The 21,829-nt window shown below is 33.7% G+C and overlaps 1 protein-coding gene and 1 pseudogene across 1 annotated transcript; one reads left to right on the forward strand and one right to left on the reverse strand.

Moving 5' to 3' along the window:
• The first annotated feature begins 289 nt into the window (after positions 1–289).
• On the forward strand, positions 290–12,204 carry LOC143619703 (agamous-like MADS-box protein AGL8 homolog). The gene is made up of 7 exons (XM_077091571.1): positions 290–493; positions 4,741–4,813; positions 4,913–4,977; positions 5,042–5,141; positions 5,226–5,267; positions 11,867–11,964; positions 12,063–12,204. Exons 1-7 carry the CDS (start codon positions 309–311, stop codon positions 12,169–12,171), a joined length of 672 nt encoding a protein of 223 aa, XP_076947686.1. The 5' UTR covers positions 290–308; the 3' UTR covers positions 12,172–12,204.
• Positions 12,205–13,687: 1,483 nt separating this feature from the next.
• Positions 13,688–15,067, reverse strand: LOC143619533 (F-box/FBD/LRR-repeat protein At1g13570-like; annotated as a pseudogene).
• Positions 15,068–21,829: the final 6,762 nt, after the last annotated feature.

Genomic DNA, 21,829 nt, shown 5'->3' on the forward strand with positions numbered 1-21,829 from the left:
AATTACAAGTAATAATAATAATAATAATTATTATTATTATTATTATTGTTCAATAAGAAAAAAAAACATGTTATTATTATTCGTTATATACTTATATCTATGGTAGTAACAAAATATATTTATTTTTTTTTGAACAGTCAAAATATATTTATTTATTACCACGTGTTTGTAAATTTTAGGTGATGGGTATTTAAATATAGCATATATAACACTTATTTGAAGGAAATAAAATCATTATCTTGTAGCTGAATTCAGTAATTACAACTGTGGAACAAGAAGTCCTTTGTGTGTGTGTGAGAGAGAGAGAGATGGGTAGAGGAAAAGTGACGTTGAAGAGGATAGAGAATAAGATAAACCGGCAGGTGACGTTTTCGAAACGGAGGTCTGGACTGTTGAAGAAATCTCACGAGATCTCGGTTCTATGTGACGCCGATGTTGCACTTATCGTCTTCTCAACTAAAGGAAAGCTCTGCGAATACTCTACCAATTCTTCGTACGTATTTATACTCACGCACTCCATCATTAGCTTATGCAATTTTAGTTGTTTCTTTTAGTTTTACGCACTCCATCTTTGATCGATTCTTAGTAATTAGGCGGAGTTAAAAGAAACTCCCCTCGGCGACGTACCTTGTAGCGACTACTCGAGGAGTACTCGGCCTTTTAAACCTACTTTTACAACATTGGTTTATAAATAGAGATTATTCGTAAATATTATTTATCACAAAATTAATATAACGATGGAGTTTTAGACTACTATTTGATATGGCTATACTTTTACGGCTTTCTTGATCAGCTCATTGATTCAAATCTGATGGTTGGAAACTGTAATATGGGTGGAATCAATGCATGACACGTTTATTTGTGTGGCTTTCAATCCGTTTGGGATAGTCATGATGAGTTCTTGCAAGTGTGTGGGGCTTTAGGGATTTTGGCTTTACTAGCAATATATTGGGATATTAACTTATTAGGCGATGTTTAATTTCATCGTTTTCGTACCGGACTTGTTATTGAATCTGCGGTTTAATAAGTTCTAGGTTCTCTGGTCGGACCGGTTGATGATATTAGATGGTCTTTTATAACATGTTTTCTTTCAAAAGAAATCCTAGATTTAATTGAAAACTTGTTATTCAAAAGTGGGGCTTCGACGCAGTTTGTTGTTCGTTTGTCTGTCACTTTATTGTAATCGTTTTGAGTTTAATGAGAAATATAAAGTCATATCTTAAAAAAAAAACTTGTTGAACTATTATTATGGTTTAGTTGTCTTGTGTTCTTAAAAATGAAAGAAGTTTGCATAATACGGTTAATTGCACGAGATATTTACATAGTTTGATTGATTATCATGTATAATAGGATAATATGTTAGAGTTTTATAGACTCTCTCACTTTATATAAACAGTGAAAGTTATCTTTACTTTTTCACGTTCCAAGTGACAGATTGGTCAGTTTTTATATTATGTAAATATCTTATGGTTTGCTTAGGTGGAAACTTACATAAGTTACATTGTTGAATTTTAAAGATCAATTGATTAATGTTTTAATTATTTGTATGTTACGATATTTTAAGCACCGCCAATAGAAATGAAATCAAACTAATAAAAGTATATTAAAGTTACTTCTTAAATAGTAAACCAGCTCAACTTGTACGTATGTAGAATGTGTAAATCAATGATCACACAAAAACGAGTAAATAGATCGTAACCCTTAAGTGGGTCAACCATCAAGATTAACAAGAAAATAAGAAGAAAAGATTTTTGGAACAATTTTCTCTGTTTTTTTTCATTAACTCAAACTCAACTTAAATACATGAAGTAATTGCATAAACTAATTAGCGTGATGCTAGAAATATGGAGATAATGCAAGCATGTAAATAAAGTAATTTGATGGTAATTCGTTGAAACCAACCAAACGATTTACAATAAAGTGGCTGGTAAGCGGGCAACAAGCTGCGCCACAACCCCCTTATGAATGAAGTAATTAAACATGAAGAAAATATAAACGTGCATATCTCTTATCCTATAATGCATGCATGATTTTAAGAATTAATTGTTGACTTCTTCACTCTTTGTTAACTGAGTTACTGAGTCGGGTCTGCTGGATTGAGTCAGCGGGTACGTGGGTCGTATCAAAATATGTTGGTGATTTTAGTGAGGACAAGTACACAAACTAGAAGATATGGATTATATGCTTCTAGAATATATAGACATAGATTACCTGCTTTGTAAGAAACATAAGTGAAATTTGATCCTTGAAATGGCTATAAATAAATTGAAGTTTACTCTGAATTTTAAGTAAAGGGACGATATACCTTTTATAGGTCAACAAACATCAAATGTTGGATCAACATTTTACACATCCGTTGGTCTGTGGGTGCATGCACATCAGCACATGCGGTAGGTCGTAGTTTTGAATATTGTTGTGTATAAATATGTTAGATATAACCCTTACACCGGCCTTCTACATAGATGTTATAGTATAACAAAAATTTAACTGTCGTAGTTGTAACAACTTTTTACGCAAAATTTTAAAAGGTGTCATTTTATGTTTAAATTTGTAACTAACCTTCTTAAACATTAATGCAATGTTTCATGAAAAGGTGCATTAGTTAAATATTCATGTTACATTATTTCTTGGTCCTAAAAATATTTTGAGACATGCATAATAAACATTATACAACCTATATATCTACAATATATCTTCTGTGAAATTTTGTTAAATTATTGCTTTATACTTAAGTGCTAGTTCCCTATGTTATTCCAAAATTGATTTTTTTGACACCTAGGTATTTAAGGGGTCGAAATACCACTTTTGGAAAGTGATTTCCGTATACACGATATAAGAAACATATACCAGATCATGAACCTTACAATGGCCGAAGTTAGTTGTCAGTAATTGTAATAACTACAACATGGTTGATTCAAAACCTAAAATGGAGGAGTATTAACGAATTTTTTAGAGGTGAGCAGAAAACCAATTTAACCGAAAAAACCGAACCGAAGCATTAACCGACGGTTAATTTTTTGTTTCTTTTGAAAAAACAAAATTTCGGTTTCGATTCGGTTATCCATTTTTAAAAATCAAACCTTTTTAGCTACATGCATTTCATCATACACCTGTCGGACAACAAAATTTGTCAAAAATGTAACCCAATTGATGCTTCTAAACAATAAATAATAGATTCAAGTATAATTAAAAAGATAACCCTAATTACCAAATGTGAAAAAAAATCGAAAAAAACCGAACCGAAGCAATTGATGATGATAAAGATTATCAAGATAATGAGGAATTAACTAAACTTTTAAGATAAATGTCATTCAATAAATGAAGATCGAGACTAAACTTTTAGTACTTTTTAATTTTTAAACTCTATTTAGCAACTTTGTATTCGTATAGTTCCACGTAACACGCGTTTTTTTTTTTTTTTTTTTGAATTCAGTATATATATGGATTGTGGTAATCTAACACGTTCTTATACAAGCTTAATATATGCATTTTCATTTTTTAATTTTTTGCAATGTCAATACATAATTTAAAAAAAAAACCGAAAATAACTGAACGAAAACCGAAATTAACTGAAAAACCGAAAAACTGAACGGTTTGCATATTCAAATAACCGATTACTTCGGTTTCGGTTTGGGTTTCGCCTAATAACCGAACCGAACCAAACCGTGCTCAGCCCTAAGTTTTTATGTATCCTTGGTCGATTCATACACATGACACATGATGATGAATGAATTCAACTTTGTGTGAAGTAAAATTGATAAATTATCTCTTAATTGAGGGATTTTAAGCAAATGGTTTAAGTACACAAAAAGATGAACTCTCTCTTATCCAACTTGGACGTGGGACGATAGGCTTAAAACTTAATGAAAATGCATTAATTTATCAAATGTAGTGCTAACTTGTACCACGAATATATGAGAAAGACTTTCGTCTCATACTATATTTAACAAATTAGGATGCAAACAAGCTTATGGATCTGGTAAATTTGATCTAAATCCTGGCATCTTTGCTTGTTTCGGCCGTGAAAATAATTGAATATAAAGCACATTAAGTCATTAAGGCTATCCACTATGGTGGGTGGCATCGAAACCCCTCCACCGTGCCACGTCATCACCACGTCAATGCCACGGGGCTTCGAAACCCACCCCGCTATGGTTTAAAGCCCCTTGGGACCTCCCCCCCAATATATATATATACACACACATATATGCATGTGTGTGAGAGATGGAGAAAGAGGGGGTCCACCCCACCCTCCTCCGCGCCGGCCGTCCAGAAGAAGCCCAGCTCTCCGCGCCCTCCGGCGGTGTTCCTTCCTCCTTCGGCGCCCATAGCGTGTAGTCTAAGAGGAATTCTATAAGACAGGAACTAATGCATGGTTATTTTCATGTAACACCTTCATTCAGTAATTAAGCATGCATTTACGTACTTTCATAAATGATGTTTGAAGATATATTTACTAAAATTGAATCATTTCACAAGTTCAAAATTTTCTAAACTGAAGTACATGCATGAAGGCCAACAACATGTTTTCATGAAAAATTTTAAAAATAATAAGAGGTAGATATAACATTCCAGTTCAACTGTGATCACTGCGTGATAAATGATGTTACATAGAATATCATTTATATATGAATATATGATAGTAATTATTTGAATTGAATATGCTTGTTTTACTTGATCTAATTCTGGTTTCTTTTGATTTTTTTATACATTATAATAACACCATCTTTTTAACAACAGAATGGAAAGGATCCTTGAGAGGTACGAAAGACACTTGCATGCGGAGGCGCAACATAATTCAACAAACATCGAAGTATGTCACGCTTAAAGCCATCCGTTAATGTTCAAATATCGTGCTTATTAACTGTTTTCTTTCTCAAAATCAAAGACTTGATTCTTTAAATTTTTATAGGAAATCTCAACTATGGATCATGTCAAGCTTAAAGCTAGAATCGAGGTTTTGCATAAACGACAAAGGTAGCTACAAATGTTAAGTGCTTGATTAAGATTCTGTTAAAAAACATGTTTTTATGTATTTTAGGAATTTAATGGGAGAAGAACTTGAGTCCTTGAGTCTGAAAGAGATTCAGAGTCTAGAGCAGCAAATTGATACAGGCCTTAAACACATTAGGTTAAGAAAGGTATATTTGCGGATCTTCTTCATTTCTTTCATGTCAATCAAATGTTAATTAGTGAGATTTAAACCGCGATTATGTTATTTGCAGAACCATCTGATGCTTGAAACGATTAATCAGCTCCAAAAGACGGTACACCCATGTCTCATATTCAATAAGATTGTGTAGTGGCTTAAACATATGGTGTATGCCAAAGTGTCACGTCACTGCCACGTAAGCAGTGGGGGCTTTAAGACTCCACGCTATGGGCGCGGTGGAGGGGAATAATGGGCGCCGAAGGAGAAGGAACACCGCCGGGGGGCGCGGTGGAGGCGGGCGTGGAAGCGAGGGGGGGGGGGGGCATCAGATGACCGGCGCCTTCTCTCTCTCTCACTCTCATCCACACACATACATATATATTTATATATATAATGGGGCGCCTAAGGGGGCTTTAACCATAGCGGGACGTTATGGAGAAGGCCTTCGAAGCCCTCGGTGCCCATGTGACGCTGACGTGGCCGGCACTGTGGAGGGGCTTCAATGCCCCTCACCATAGCATACAGCCTAACTAACCACCCTTTCATTTTGGTGTGGTGATTTTAACTAAAATGTAAATTAAAGATAAAAAAAATGTGTGATTGGTTGATTGGGATGGAGCCTACCTCTCAAACCTCCGTTAAAGCCTTGGCGATGGGAGTTTGGCGCCCTCATACTCGTTTTTGGCACCCCATTTGGCTGATGTGGTCGCCTCTTGGCCTCCCACCACTTATAATCCATTACCCATAGACTAACAAGCAAATTTTTGTTAATTAGATTTAAGTTTTTTAATTTTTACCGTCACGGGCCCACCAGTACCCTACGAAGCCTTACTAGATAAAGTGTGTGTTGGGTATGGCTGTGTATTGGTCGGTTTTGACTCAAACCAAACCAAAACTAAAAATTTGGTTTTCGGGTTTTTTTTCCCATTGGGTTTCGGTTTTTCCGGTTTCTGAATTTTGGTTTTCACAATGGGTCCAGTTCGATTTCAGTTTTTTCTGTTTTGCCATTTGGGCTGAATTTTAGGCGAAAAAAAAAGTGGCCTAAGTAATGAATATGGGTTTGAAACTTCGGCGTAAATTTTTTATTAGTTGATTATTACACATTTGGGTTTAAAATTTTTCACCTACACTATTTATTATTCTTTTATGAGTTAACATTCAAAAGTAAAAATTATAATTAATAAATTCAATAACAAAATTCAGTTTTTCCGGTTTAGTTACTATTATAAAGGTTGGTTTGGTCCGGTATTGCAATAGAACTGGGAATTCGGTTTTTGGGAAAACATAATGTAGGAATATGGGACACTTTTGATATTAAAATTAATACAAATAATAACGATACTCTCGTTATTAACATGAGAAAATAAGTAATACAAATACCATAAGCTAAAATAAAATAAACAATGAAATAACGTAACAAATATGTTAAATGATTCAACTCAAGATCTTCAAATGATTAAGTTTTCAACTTGTTATTTAGCAACATTTTCTTGTAATCTTCTTGATACGAACTTAAAATATAAAATTTCCAACTTTTACCACATCAACGACTTCTAGTATTCTCTTTGGCTGCAAAAATGAACGAAACAAAAGTTGACGGTTAAGGCTGAGGCACATGTTCAATACGCTTCCCTTAAAACAGATTACGCGCCTCTACATAAGACATCGCGTCTGTTTCCCAGGGTACAACAACTGAAGCAGTTAGCAATGCCGGAGATGTCCACGCGCCCGAGATTATATTGGGGTAATTAAAGTGTAGTGTTAGAACTTATGGAAAAATAATAGAATAAAGAAGTAAATGAATCAAGTAGAGAAACGCATCTCTATAGGTTTGGAAACTCATCTCCATAGGTTTCTAATATATGAGTCTTTAAAGATTTCTTCTTCACCAATAACTCTTCTTGCATGCATGCATTTTCTTTTGAATTTTCTAGTTTGTATTTTTTCTTGCTTCTTTCAAATAATGCGCATAGTCTATTATATATACAAGAGATAAGGGTGAGTAAAGTGTGTCTTAATTAGAATTTAATAATCTAATAAAAGCTAATCAATTGTCATAAAAAGGCTCTACTCAAGAGTTTCATGACTATATGAAGAGTTTAATATTAACTATTATCATTAATCTTTATTCACAATATTCTATTTTTCCAACAATCCCCCACATGAATGGAGATTGATCAAAACACACCAAAATGTCCAATAGAACCTCGACAGTTGAGTATTGCAGGATAGGTAGGTGTTAGCTTTGAACATTCCTTTGTGAAGCATACTTAGTCTCCTAGCGGTTAGTAGACGTGATATCCTTGAACAAACCCCCATTTGTGTAGACGACAATACACTTCACACAATACTCTCCCTAGCGGGGCACTTGGGGTGTGTTTTTTAACCGTACCCGAATAACGAACCCGAATCGAAGTGACCCGAGACCCGAATAACCCGAACCGAATTCACCCGAACCGATTAAGCTCCTAACCCGAATCCGAGATAAAATATTCGGGTCGGTATTTGGGTTGAAATACCCAAATTCGGGTTGACCCGAATAACCCGAAGTATAATACATCGATGCATGTATCCCTAATTTTTATAGGGTAGTTTAGCGTTGAAGTAACATATTGACCTTATGTATTCTTGTTCGATTGTTCTCAAGACTTCGATAATATTGGATTTATCACATCCCAATGCATTAATGACCATAAAGCATGTTGAGAATGTATATTCAGTTCAAAAACTTAAATAGTAAAGTATTTAAACAAATATGTATCGAGCCTGTATTGATATACATACTACAACACTCCTTCATCCGGTCTAATGCATGCATGTATGATAAATTTCATGTTTTGCTAAATAATATATGTTATTGTTGAATATGGTTGCATATTATGGTTTTATAACGGCTTGGAATATGCTTTTTTAATTATAACATTGTCAAAGGTGGACATATTTTTTTAATTTGTTAAACCCAAAACCCGACCCAAATTAACCCGATCCGTTCAACCCGAAACCCGAATAAACCGAAGTTATTTGGGTTGGTTCTTGGGTCAATTTGTTTTGATCTCAAACCCGAACAAACCGACCCAAACAACCCAAAACCCGAAGAACACCCCTACCGGGCACGTCCCCTCATTGTCGTGTCCATTATGGTCCTGGAACACTAGCCTGGTTCTGTGAAAGCTCTAGGAATTGCACACCCCACAATTTCATTCGAAGCGACCCCACTTTTCTTTCACATAAGTGATTATCCAGAAATCATTAAAAGCATTAAGGTTATAATGATTTACACAGATCATTAACCATATATTATGCTTAACCTCACAACATGTCGCTGTTGTTATAGGAATGGACTAGGAAGTAATTAGACTCTCTTTATACTTTAGGAAGATATATATATTAGCTCATGTGTTAACTTATAAGTTATGCCCCCACAGTGACCACCCATGAATATATATAATTAGGTTGTCCTATTGAACTTAGATATTGGGATCTCCAGTCAGCTAAGTTAGGTTTCCTTTATATACCCTTTTTTCATGGGCTTTAGTCTCATTCCACAACATGATCTCTACTAAACCCTTAGGTTGTTGGATCCATTACATTATCGTTGACTTTGCCTAGTCACTACAGATAACTTGCGTAGTTGAGATCAATTGTCATGATGTGTTCTTCACTTACAAGTTAATATTGTCTATTGTCAACTTTCTAAGACTATAACCTCAGTGGCCACCTGAATCTGGTTCTAATATTTGTATATCATTAAGGCAAGCACATCTCCATTCATGTGGGGATTGTTGAAAAATTATAAAAAATGAATGGAAATTAATTTATTAGGTTATTAATACTATAACTCTTCATATATTGAAATTCTTGAGTAGAGTTTTCTTTATGGCACTTAATGGATTTTATTAGAGAATTAAGTCTCTAATTAAGTGAAGCTTTTCACTCACCCTTAACTCTGGTATAATATAGTAGGCTATGTGTCTCATTGGAAAGTGCTAGAAAAATGAGAAGCTAGGAAATTTAAGGAAAAAAATACATGCATGCATGAGGAGTTATGGTGAAGAAGAAAGCATTAAAGAATCATATGTTGAGAACATATAGAGATGGGTTTCTCCATTCGATTACACCACCGTTTCATTCTTTTTATTTTTCCCACAAGTTCTAATACTACAATTTAACTAATGTAATCTCAGGCGTGTGGACATCTCCGGCAGTACAAACTGCTTCGGTTGTTGTATCCTGGAACACAGACGCGTTGTCTAATGTAGAGGCGCGAAATATGTTTTAAGATTGTAGGAATATGGGACACTTTTGATATTAAAATTAATACAAATAATAACGATACACTCGTTATTAACATGAGAAAATAAGTAGTATAAATACCATAAGCTAAAATAAAATAAACAATGAAATAACGTAACAAATATGTTAAATGATTCAACTCAAGATCTTCAAATGATAAAGTATTTAACTTGTTATTTAGCAACATTTTCTTGTAATCTTCTTGACACAAACATAAAAAATAAAATTTCCAACTTTTACCACATCAACGACTTCTAGTAGTCTCTTTGGCTGCAAAAATGAACGAAACAAAAGTTGACGGTTAAGGCTGAGGCACATGTTCAATACGCTTCCCTAAAAACAGATTCCGCGCCTCTACATAAGACATCGCGTCTGTTTCCCAGCGTACAACAGCCGAAGCAGTTAGCACTGTCGGAGATGTCCATCTCTATAGGTTTGGAAACTCATCTCCATAGGTTATATCGAGGTAATTAAAGTGTAGTGTTAGAACTTATGGCAAAATAATAGAATAAAGAAGTAAATGAATCAAGTGGAGAAACTCATCTCTATAGGTTTGGAAACTCATCTCCATAGGTTTCTAATATATAAGTCTTTAAAGCTTTCTTCTTCACCAATAACTCTTCTTGCATGCATGCATTTTCCTTTGAATTTTCTAGCTTGTATTTTTTCTTGCTTCTTTCAAATAAGGCGCATAGCCTATTATATATACAAGAGATAAGGGTGAGTAAAGTCTGTCTTAATTAGAATTTAATCTACCTATTCTAATAAAATAAAATAAATATGGACACTTGTCATGTTTTGGTTAATTATCATAATTTTTTCCCTCCAAAACTAATATGCCTAATATATGTAATAAATCAATAATTATTCACTTTTCTTTTACACTATATTTATATAATATCTATATATTTTTATAAATATAAATATTAACCTACTATTTTACTATATATTTCAAAATACTAGGTGAATTCCAAAAATTAACAACAAATCATGTTTCTCAAATGAAAATTGTTTCGGGTTTTTTATGGGTCAAAAGTTGGTAAATAGATTGTTTGGTACAAGTTAACTACATTTAGGTCAAAATTTGTTACGGGTCAAAAATGAAAATTTTGAGTATTTTTAAAAGTTTGAGAATGCAAAATAGATTTATCGTCAAATTTTTTATGGGTTCAAAGTGTTGACTTCAAAATGTCAAAAGTATGAAAGTTAAAATTTTAAACATGATTCAGGTTTCAGGTTTATTTATAAGGGCATTTTTTGAAATAATCAAAAGGTTTGGGATTTGGCAAATTGACTATTTTTCCTTCAACTATTAAAATTTAAGAAAAGATTGCGAACACTTTCGACATGCCACCCCCATGCCTATCAATGCTTATAACTTTTATCAAATTTGAAATATTTATGTCAAAATTAATTTTTCCTTCAATGGTGATCAGAACGTTGTATGGGAAGCATGTCATGCATAACTATGCTCAAATGAAACAAAATATTCACAAAATTGAATCGGTTAACATGTTATTTTTTATGTTGTCATTATGACAAAGTCGAGAAGCCCTCTGAAACTTATCAAAATCTTTTTTATGGTGTAACTCAGGAAAACATAGTTCTTGAAGAACATCCATTGCTACAATTTAATATCCTACTTTACTTTGATGGGGGGTAAATTGATAAATATATCAATAAAGGTAACGCCTCTTTTATATTTAGGCTAACTACTATCGTATGAGAGGTCTTATTTTCGAAATTGGTTCATAACCAAAATTCTTCTAATTATACATATATGACACCGAGAATGAATTTTTTAATAGAAAGAAGCATTTTCGGGTACGATTTTGCACGAACATTTTTTTTATTAAGTTAAATTAAAAAGAATCAATTTGTGATATAAATAAAATCAACTTATATACATATTATATAGATACAGGCATAGATGTAATATATTTTTTTTTCATATACGCTATGTAATTATTTGTTTTACTTATAATTTGAATTATTGTGTGCGTGACACGGGCTCTAAAACTAGTAATCTAATAAAAACTAATCAATTGTCATAAAAATGCTCTACTCATGAGTTTCATGACTATATGAAGAGTTTAATATTAATTATTATAATTAATCTTCATTCACAATATTCTATTTTTCCAACACATAAGACCAAATTAGCGGTTTTGTGTTGGGTTCGGTTAGTTTGGTTACGGGTCGGTTATTTCGGTTTCATGCACCCCTATCGTTAGGCATGTAGCCTTCAGCAAGCATTCACTTTGGGACGTCTAGTATTCTAGTCTAGACCTAGTACAAAACAAACTTCAGATCATGAACAACACAAATATGATAATACTATCCAACTAAAAATGTGTCCGTTGGACAAAATTTGCTGCATAATTAGAACAACTTTCTTTGTAAGCAAATAAATTTGTGCAGATCAAAGAAAAGGAGAAAGAAGTAGCCGAGATTAAGTTAAATCAGCAGCAGACCAATGAGATGATGCCATCATTTCATGTTGACATACTAAGCAACCGGTAATGTTACTCTTTTCTTTTTATATAGTTGTTTGTTAAGTCGTGAAAAGTTAAATGATTAAAGACGGAAGCCTAACGCGTGTGCATTTGATACGTAGCAACACGTGTCAGGCTGGAGGTGATGGTGAAGTAGAAGAGAACCCGCGAGTAGGTCGACCATCAGCAGTAATACCAGCTTGGATGGCTCAACACATGACAAATAAGTAAAACGTTTACATGTTGGTTTTTATTGTTTCTAGTGTGGTGATGGATGCGTATGTGGTGACATATTATAAACCATGTCTATGTTTATGACTATGGGTTGTAAGATAATAAAAAGTTCTCTTATATATAGTCGTAATCAACAACTTAGCTTTACAGAATTTAAATCCCAGAAGTACATCAACTTTTCAATTGCATCATCTAGTACCCCGTAATTTAGTGGTACACAAAACCGGTTAGAGTTCAACGGTCAAATAACCGGTTAATCGGGTCGGGTACTAATCGGTTTTGCGACAAGAAACCCTTATCGATATAACTGGTTTCAGGTATAACTGAACCGGTTAACCGGTAAATAGCCGGAAAAAAAAAGATTTTAAAAAAAATAACAAAAAACAACAAAATAAACCGGTTCAATTAACAAGTTTCAGAGATCAATAATATAAATCTGTTTCTAACCGGCGGTTAGAAACGGCCAAACGGGTATAAACCGGTCAGTGGTGGCCGGTTAGGATTTCAGGTTGGAGCGTACCGGTTAGCCCGGTTGGCTGTGCACCTCTACCCCGTATAATTCTCTTCTAATAAAAGTAGGGTTGTTCACGAGCCGAACCGAACTGAGCGAAGGCTTGTTCGTCGTTTGGCTCGTTTACAACCAAACCAAACCGAACGGCTGAAATTTGAACTGAGCGAAAATCGAAATGAGCCAAAATCGAATCGAGCATTTTTCGATCAAACATCGAGCGATTTTAGAGCGTTATTTATTTATTTTTCACATTAAAATTTTCAATAAGAAACAAGTTTGAAGGTTGTAAATAATATATTTTGTACAAATATTAGTAGTTTTTAGACAAACGTGTAATATGTTGTAAATTTTTATGAGAATTTAATATTAACAGAGATATAATTAGCATGTAAACGAGCTTCATGTATTCTGAAAATTTAAAGTGAACAAATAAAACTATAAAATTGACAAAATTAAGAAAATTTTAAATGGTTTAAATAATTGTATACCTATATTTATGTGTTTTTTCTATTCATTTATATTTTTGTTCATATATAATTATATATAAGATAAATTAAAAATATTCGAGCCGAACCGAACAGACCTTTGCTAGTTGCTTGGCTCGTTTACAAACCGAACCGAGCAGAGCGGTTCGTTTACAATCGAGCGAACATTTTTCGAACAATTTCCAAACGAGCAACGAACGAGTTTAAGCGGCGAGCTGTTTGGGGCCCTAGATAAAAGAGTGAAATGGGTACAATTTAAGCATTCTTTCAATTGGGTTAAATTGAGCCCATTGTTCCACATTATTTGTTACTTTACCTTTTTTGTCATTATGACCAATAACTCAACATCTATTGTTGCAGCCAACAGTACAACACACAAAAGAGCTTAACATCAGGTATGTTTTGAATATACAAATAACACGAAAGACAAACAGCCAAAAGGGTCCAAAAACTAACCAGAAACAGAACTACACTAAGAACAACTAGTAATACAAACTCTAGATTATCAACATAAATCTCAAGAAAGTTTAAAGAGTGATATAATGTCAACGTAGCAACTTTCAACGGTTATTACTACAGCTGATGCACGTGGAGCTTCAAAGAGAGTTTTTAACATCTCCGACTCTTGATTTGGTTCAACCCAGCTGCGTATGCTCAACTTCTTCAGCTTGGGTGACCTCGCCAAGAAAAACTTCACAAACTCCATCTCACGCTTCGAGTTGCCCAAATATTCAATCTCTAATTCTGTCAGATGCTACAACCAAACATTTGAATAACCTTCCCATACAGTGGAGTATTCCTCATAACAATTATGACCAGATTCAAGCTACAGGAAGGTTTGTGTCAGCATGTTTTGGTATGAGAATCAAAAAAACAAACACATTTCAAGATATAGTTATGCATTTACCGTTAGGCTAATATTCTCCAAGTTTGGAGAACACTTGATCAAAACAAGAAGAAAAGCCAATACATAGTCGTCAAGACAAACCATATTTCCAATACGAAAGTATTTGAGGTGTATTAGTGGGGTTGGAAGCTCTTGTGGAACCGAGTCTAGAACAAGCCACTTAAAGCATAGGCAAAACAAAGATTAACAACCAAAGTTCTAAACTTTCACTTCATCTATTTTATAATGCGGATATACATTACCTCAGAGACATTACACCAAGTAGTTAGACGTTCAATCACAGGTAAACACCCGAATAGCTCATTAATGGTGCATTTATCATAGGGAAAAGATAAAAGCTGCAGAACGTAACAATATTCAGGTAGGTACTTTCAAAAGCCCGTGGCATGAAAACGCATATTCAAGTGGGAACTTACCGGACTGAAGCTCTTAAGTGATGGACTATTGGATAAAATACGCAGAAGGGTTTTTGTAGGCATCTTTACATCCCACAAGGATAAGCTTTGAAGGCTACATAATACACTGAATACTGGTGGATGGTCAAGCTCACAAAAAATGAGATCCAGGTCTATCAAGTGATGCATCGAGAAGATAGACATGGGAAATTTATACCAACCGTCGACATCCTCATCATCCAATCCTGCAAGTTGTAGTTTCTTGACAGTATGGTTCCTCGACAAACTAAGTAATATTTGATCAAATTCGAAAAAATCAAAATCGCTACACATGTTAAGCGTGAGCTCTTGTATTGGACTCTGGCGGAGTGCCATAACTTGGTGTAAATCATGGAAAACTTCATACGTTTGTTCTGATATAACTCGTTTCTCAAGATACAGCTCAAATTTATACATTTCCTTGCCGCCCCATCTGTTGATGGTAAAAGAGATAGGATGGTTTCTAATATGGGTTGAGGGAGTGTGCTGATTCTATCCGAAGACAATCGTTCAGCTTTGCTCATACTTCTAGTTTTCATCTTCAGTTGTGAATTTGATACTAAACAATGCTGCACAGAATGAGCCTAATAATTCAAGTATTAAAAGAAAAGGTCCATTTAACAGTGGGTGAAATAACCTAGCAGGCAGGCAGGCATAAACACTTAGGAATCATGAAATTGAAAGCAAGACAGTTATCAAACAGGAAGCATATACTAATAAAGACGAAGGAAGGATAAGAAAGTTATAAGCCCTAAAATCAAAACAAAGAAAGAAACATCAAAAGTAGGAGTTACCCGCGAAGGAAGGTAACCCTAATTATTGCGGATTTCACTTCCATCTACGGGAAACTAAACAATCGTGCCGTGCAGTCAGCACTTCAGCTGCTTCTTTTTTACTTGTTTCAAAATATTTTTATTGAGGTTCAAATTAATAAAAAGTGTTCTAATTAATTTAATCGACTTTCATGTTTTATTAAATTATAAGGTTTTAAAATGTTTTTTTTTTTTTTTTCAATAAGGAAGTCTTTTTCTCTGATTTTTTATGTTGATGTAAGTGATAACGTGAATTTTATTTTTTATTTTTAATATAATTAGCGTTTTTAATTTTTTTTTACATATAACGATATATATTGTAAATCCCGACCCTCACGTGTTTCCTCCATTGTTTTCTAGATGCGCAATAAATCAGATGATGCTTGATTTGAAGATTTCGTGACCCAATTTGAAAAAAAAAAGTATATGAGTTACCTAATTGGAACACTTTTGAAACTTTGTGACTATTCTATGAGATATTTCTCTTTTTTTAATTATCTTATTCTAGGTTATATTAAGGATGTCTCGATAAATTGGATGGTTCGTGTCATCGCCTATAACAACTTGTTTTGAATAAATTGGATGGTCATAAGACCTTTTTAATGATGTCTCACAAGATCTCGAAGATCTATTTATGTTAATACTTACACATAAGAGTATTATCACTAGCTTCTCTATCTCTATAATTACACTAAAAATCATTACCTTTTCTCTATCATTTTCAATTAAATAAAGCTTTTTTATATCTTTATCATTAATATTTCTTTCTTCTCCACTTACAACAAATATTTAAAAAAAATTATAGAAAATAAACATTGTTTCTCCAAGTTTACTCATGAATAATAATATTTTATCTCTCATCCACTCATAACTAGGGTTGTTCAAAATACCCGAACCCGAATAAGCAAATTCAGGTCGGGTTAAATATGGTCAAAAAGTATTAATCGGGTTAACCTGAATAACACAAATTGTTAAGAGGGTCATATTTCGACTTCATTTTGGGGGGGGGGGGGAAGTCGGGTTTCGGGTTAACCAGAATAACCCGATTAGTGGTGATACTTAACTTTAATTACAATGATTAAAAGGTGAAATAAGCACTATAAAGGCAATAATGCAAGCTTTATAGAGGAGTTAATTATTCTGCTTTTTTATGAACCGTTCGGCGAAAATTTTATTTATGTTGGGTTCATTTACTTAAAGAACGAACATGACCAGATGTTTCACTCATTCATCTATGTTTGTGAACGTTCGTTTATGATCATTCATTTAAGTTTGTTTACGTTTGTTCATGTTCGTTTACATATTAATAGAAAATTATTAAATATTATTTGCATTTATTAATTATATCACCATAATATGTTTTATATTTGTTTGTTTGTGTTTTTTTAAGTGTGTTCATTTATGTTCGTTAATGTATGTGCATTCATGCTCCTTCATGCTCGTTTATCTTTGTTTAATTATGTTCCTTTATGTCCGTTAATTCTTCGTTTAGATTTTGAATGAACGATCATAAACAAACATGAACATAAATATTTGTTGGATTAAGTGTTCGTTTTCGTTAAAAGTTAAATGAAATAACACGGACATGCATTTCTTCATGTCCGTTTGGTTCGCTTACAAGTCTATATACGTAATAAGATAATTACTTATAAAAGAAATTGAAAATTGAGTGGAATGAGAAATTTTGCAAGCTACAAGTTACAAACACAAAAACAACTAAACATTATAAACTAAACATGGTTAACCCAATTACCCCGACTAACTGGACCCGACAAACACAAATAGCCCGAACCTGACAAACCCGAACCTTAATAGGGTCGGGTTGCGGGTTAGATATTTTTTAAAGAAAACCCGACTAGCCTGGCCCGATTAACCCGAAACATGATCGGGCTAACCCGATGAACACTCCTACTCACAACACTCTATAATATGAAGAGCTCCCTCATATAATATAGAGCGCCTGTTATGAATGCTTTAACTCTTGATTATTTCATGATTAATGGATATGGATGTTATGGTTTGTGTGATTAAATAACGAACATGAATGTCCATACAATGAGTTTTACTAAAAAATACACCAATCAAAGAAACCTTAGCATATTTTCTTTATTTCAAAAAAATAAAAAAATAGAAGAGAGAGGAGTATTCTCTAAACTTTATTTTCATATTTCCAAGTTCTAATACACTAATCTATCTGCTGTAACCTAGGGGGTATGGCCTTTTCGTGGTACATAAGGCTTAGGCTATTGTGCCTATGGAGACAGATACGTTTTCTAAGTAGATATATATATAATTTGTTTAATGATCAATATTGAAAATAACCATTAACATCAGTTTGTTCATTCTTGCCGTTAAAAACACTACAAGAAGACCTTGTTAAAGAACAAAGTTAAAGACTATACCTTTTGATGATCTTGGTTTGATCAATTCATATATATGCAACGTTCATTTCATAGTTTACATATGTATTTTAATTTTGTAATATGGTAATTGCTAGATGCTATTACTTAGTTTTCCATTTTAATAACGAGAGTTTCATTATTATTTTATTATTAATTTTAATAAAAAGTGTCTGATTTCCTACAACAAAATATTTCAAAATTTTCCATATTTCACTCATTGTTGACTTGTTTTGATAAATCACCATTCATGTTCTGCTAAACTATCACTGCTGACCTGCATCGGCCAAAGAGTCATCACATAGCCAACATGGGTAGCATTTTCTCCGACGATGGTGATGGATGTAAATACAAAACAAAACGACCAAGGAACAAGGGAGCCTTCGCTATCTGGTTTTGGTCAAAATTGTTCGCTATAGAACAGTTGCTGGTGCAAAAGTTCACGCGTAAATATTGAACACATGGTTTATCTCAGGAAGTAAAGATGTATGATTCATATAACATAAAACCAAAATAACCCAAAACCCGATTAAAAATCTCGAACAACACCTCTAGCTAATTACACTCGGAGTTCCATATTAACACAATTAGCCCTTAAAGTTTAGCTTCATCACTTTGCCTCTAATCATGCAACTTCAATCAAATTACAAAGTAGCCTCTTAACTTCTAACTTGAGCTTAGCACATCATTGACCTGGTTGACTTTATTACCGTTGACTAAGTTTTACATTACTGTTTAACATTCACTAACCAAAAAACAATCATAAAATGCCGTTAATAATAACTTTACGTGTCAAGCCTACAAAATAAATCAAAATCAATATGGGCAATTTATAATATTCGACGCGCCATTAAATTTCTAATGTTTATTACCACAACACGCCATATTTTGCATTTGAATCACGTGTTCAAATACTTTTTTCCAATTTAATTTACTAATATTTTAAAATTTGTTTTAATATAGGATGGAATGAATATATTTTAAAAAAGGTATATTGGTTTTTAATGATCCTAACTATTGTCTTTTGATCACTGCTGGTCCCAACTAATGAATTGGCTACTGATGGTCCCAACTTTTAAAGTATTTGCTCCTAATGGTCCGCAACTAACAGAATCCTAACGCCGTTAGTTTCAGGTCACTGGGAAAACGTTTTTTGCCGGAAAATTCAAATTTGTTGCCGGAAAACACCACCTGAACACCGCAATACCGCCAATTGACTTACCACTAACCAACTACCACCACTTGAGCACCATCAACCGATTCCGATGATGGTTCTCGGGTTTCCAACGACCTCGTTAATTGGGGCTTTAACTAGAAAAGGGTTCCTAAAGGTCCGAAACGAAGTTACCAAGATGTTTAGGACGAAAATGTTGAGTTTTCGGGAAAAAAAATTGAGTTTTCCGGCCAAAACCGTTTTTCCGGCGAGCTGAACTAACGACGTTAGGATTTTGTTAGTCGCGGACCGTTAGGAACAAATACCTTAAAAGTTGGGACCATCAGTAGCCAATTCATTAGTTGGGACCAGCAGTGACCAAAAGACAATAGTTTAGATCATTAAAAACCAATATACTTTTAAAAAATGACAAGGATTGTTACACAATCATCATGGAGCAGTTTCCATGGCTACTTTTGTCGATTCCCTTGTCAAGTCCCGAATCGATAATCAAACACGAATAAAACGACTAACACTCGTTTATAATAATCAGAAAATATAACTCAAAAAATTGATTACAAACTCTCAAACCATAACTCGGTTTGACTCTTGATGAATCATAACTTGGTTGCATCTAGATGAACCCTAACTCGGTTACATCTCGTGTGTGTCCCTATAGATGAACCCTAACTCGGTTGCATCTCATACATCACAATCTATAATGTCTAACCTATCTTGATTTATATAGACTAACCTAACTTGCTAGCCAAGACATTACCTATTATAATTACAACACAATTAAGAAATATAATCTAATTAGGAAATATAACCAACTATGACCAGCTTGTCAACATTGGTCCCTCAAGTTCACCAACTTGTGACTTGGAATCCGAAATTACTTCCAACACCTTGTACTCAATCAGTTGCATCCATGACCACTCTTGTCGACATTGTCATAGGTGTGCAATGAAATGTATGATCATGCAGCATGTTATTTATATGCATTGCAATGAAGTCAAACACACACACACAAGCACAAAGTCAAAGGGACAGTGTAACATAGGCGTGCAATGAAGTCAAACACACACGAACACACAGTCAAACACAAAGCAACATAGGTGTGAAATGAAGTCAAACACGCTCACAAACACAAAGCCAAACGCGTAGTATTAGGTATTATATTAGTTAACCAGTTAAAATTTAGTATTATGTTAGTCAAACAAACAATGAACAGTTAATATTAGGTATTATGTTAGTTAATCATGCCAATTTTAGTATTATGTTAGTCAAACACAATTGTTAATATTGTGTATGGTCAAAGTAAAAGTCAAACATAACATACATTATTTAGATTTGGAGGGAAAAATAAACGAGGGTTCAAGCTTTATATATTTGTTGACCAGAAAGTGGTGATGGAGGTGTAATCATGCAATTTGATGTTGACCACACGGGTGCAAATTGTAACCAACTCTATTCAAAATATGTCACTTATTATATATTATTATATCGGTTATGCTTTACTTTATTTATCACACTACATCCTCACACTAAAAAAACGTGTTCATGGTTCCCGGCTTAACCAAAAACATTTTATCTATTATCTAACACTCATTTAGGTTGTTGATCATCCCTTTTCCAACGTATTTTCATCTGTCTATTATACTTTGTCAGGTCAGAACCCCCACCCACCATCTTTTGTTTAGAGTTTAGACCAAAAGATCGAGCTTTTATTTCTTTTCCGATACATTTGTGTCTCGTGAGTTATTGCACTCACGTCTTGGTCCTTATTGTGATTTTATGTTTTCTCACATTTCATCTCATTATTTCTTTCCTAAATTTATAAACACAACTTGCTTGCAACACTTCCGAGTTCACTTAGTTACTTCTCCCTTGTATTCCGAGAACCAAACGAGATTATAATGATGTACTAAAAAATAACAGATTATTTTATAAAAATGTGTTTGAAACACGTTGACCTGCCATTATACAATATCCCCTTTAGTCTTCACCCACCCGCACATTTCACCGCCTCTACCATGTATTATGAAAAAGGTGGGCGTAGGAGCAACACCAAGGCTTTCGCCATATGACCCGATGTCATGAGTTTAAACGTTCCTTTGGTGACAGTTTGCTAAAAAATCAATATTTACACTAACGAAAGTCATGCATCAATAAAACATATTGAATTTAAGTTTATTTATTTTTTAAGTATGTCAATCCAAACGAATGCTTTTATACATATTTACTTTAAAATAATGTGTTCAACTAATATGTTTTACACCAGATAGATTTATAAAAACGTTGATCAACAATTTCTTGTGTTTAAACATTAAGCTATGTAAACTTTAAATGTAAGGTACCCCATAAATTGAGATTTCAGACTCTTTTAACATCCAAGTCCGTTTTGAATAAACCGGTGTGGAAACTAGAAACTAACAGCTAAAAAAGTCCAAAGACTAATCAAAAATAAAAGAAAAAATACAGAAAAACAAGTGGCAATACAAGAACTCTGGATTATTATCATAAGTCTCAACATTAATTCAAAAAGTCCTTAACAGTTTACGGTTATTACTACTGGTGACACGCGCGGTGCTTGTAAGAGAGTTCTTAGCATCTCCGTCTCTTGTTTTGGATCAAGCTCACTGAGTAATTCTAGGCTCACCTTCTTCAGTTTTAAGCTTGACATGATCCCCAGCTTTAAACATATATATTTTTTTTCACATTTTACAAACATACTTTGAACTTCATATATAAGTACCCCCAGCCCCTATAATTCCTTTTAAATAAAAGACTGAAATAGATACAAAATGTAGCATTCTTTAACATTTATCACCAATCTTTTGAAACCCGGACCGGACCGAACCAATCAGCTAAGGACCAATGGATAATTAAAATTTTCAAAATTTTGAGAAATTGATCCAACAATTGGAAAATGATAAGAAATTATCTCTAAC

This window comes from Bidens hawaiensis, unplaced genomic scaffold (genome assembly GCF_021521415.1).
Source record: "Bidens hawaiensis isolate Kalapana, Puna unplaced genomic scaffold, B.hawaiensis_p1.1 tig00002477_1, whole genome shotgun sequence".
In the NCBI taxonomy this organism is placed as follows: domain Eukaryota; kingdom Viridiplantae; phylum Streptophyta; class Magnoliopsida; order Asterales; family Asteraceae; genus Bidens; species Bidens hawaiensis.

Bases quoted from the DNA above. Each gene is read 5' to 3' on its own strand.
- LOC143619703 (XM_077091571.1), top strand. From the start codon at position 309: ATGGGTAGAGGAAAAGTGACGTTGAAGAGGATAGAGAATAAGATAAAC. The intron at 494-4,740 runs GTACGTATTTAT...TTTTAACAACAG, and splicing joins GAATACTCTACCAATTCTTC to AATGGAAAGGATCCTTGAGA. The intron at 5,142-5,225 runs GTATATTTGCGG...TGTTATTTGCAG, and splicing joins AACACATTAGGTTAAGAAAG to AACCATCTGATGCTTGAAAC.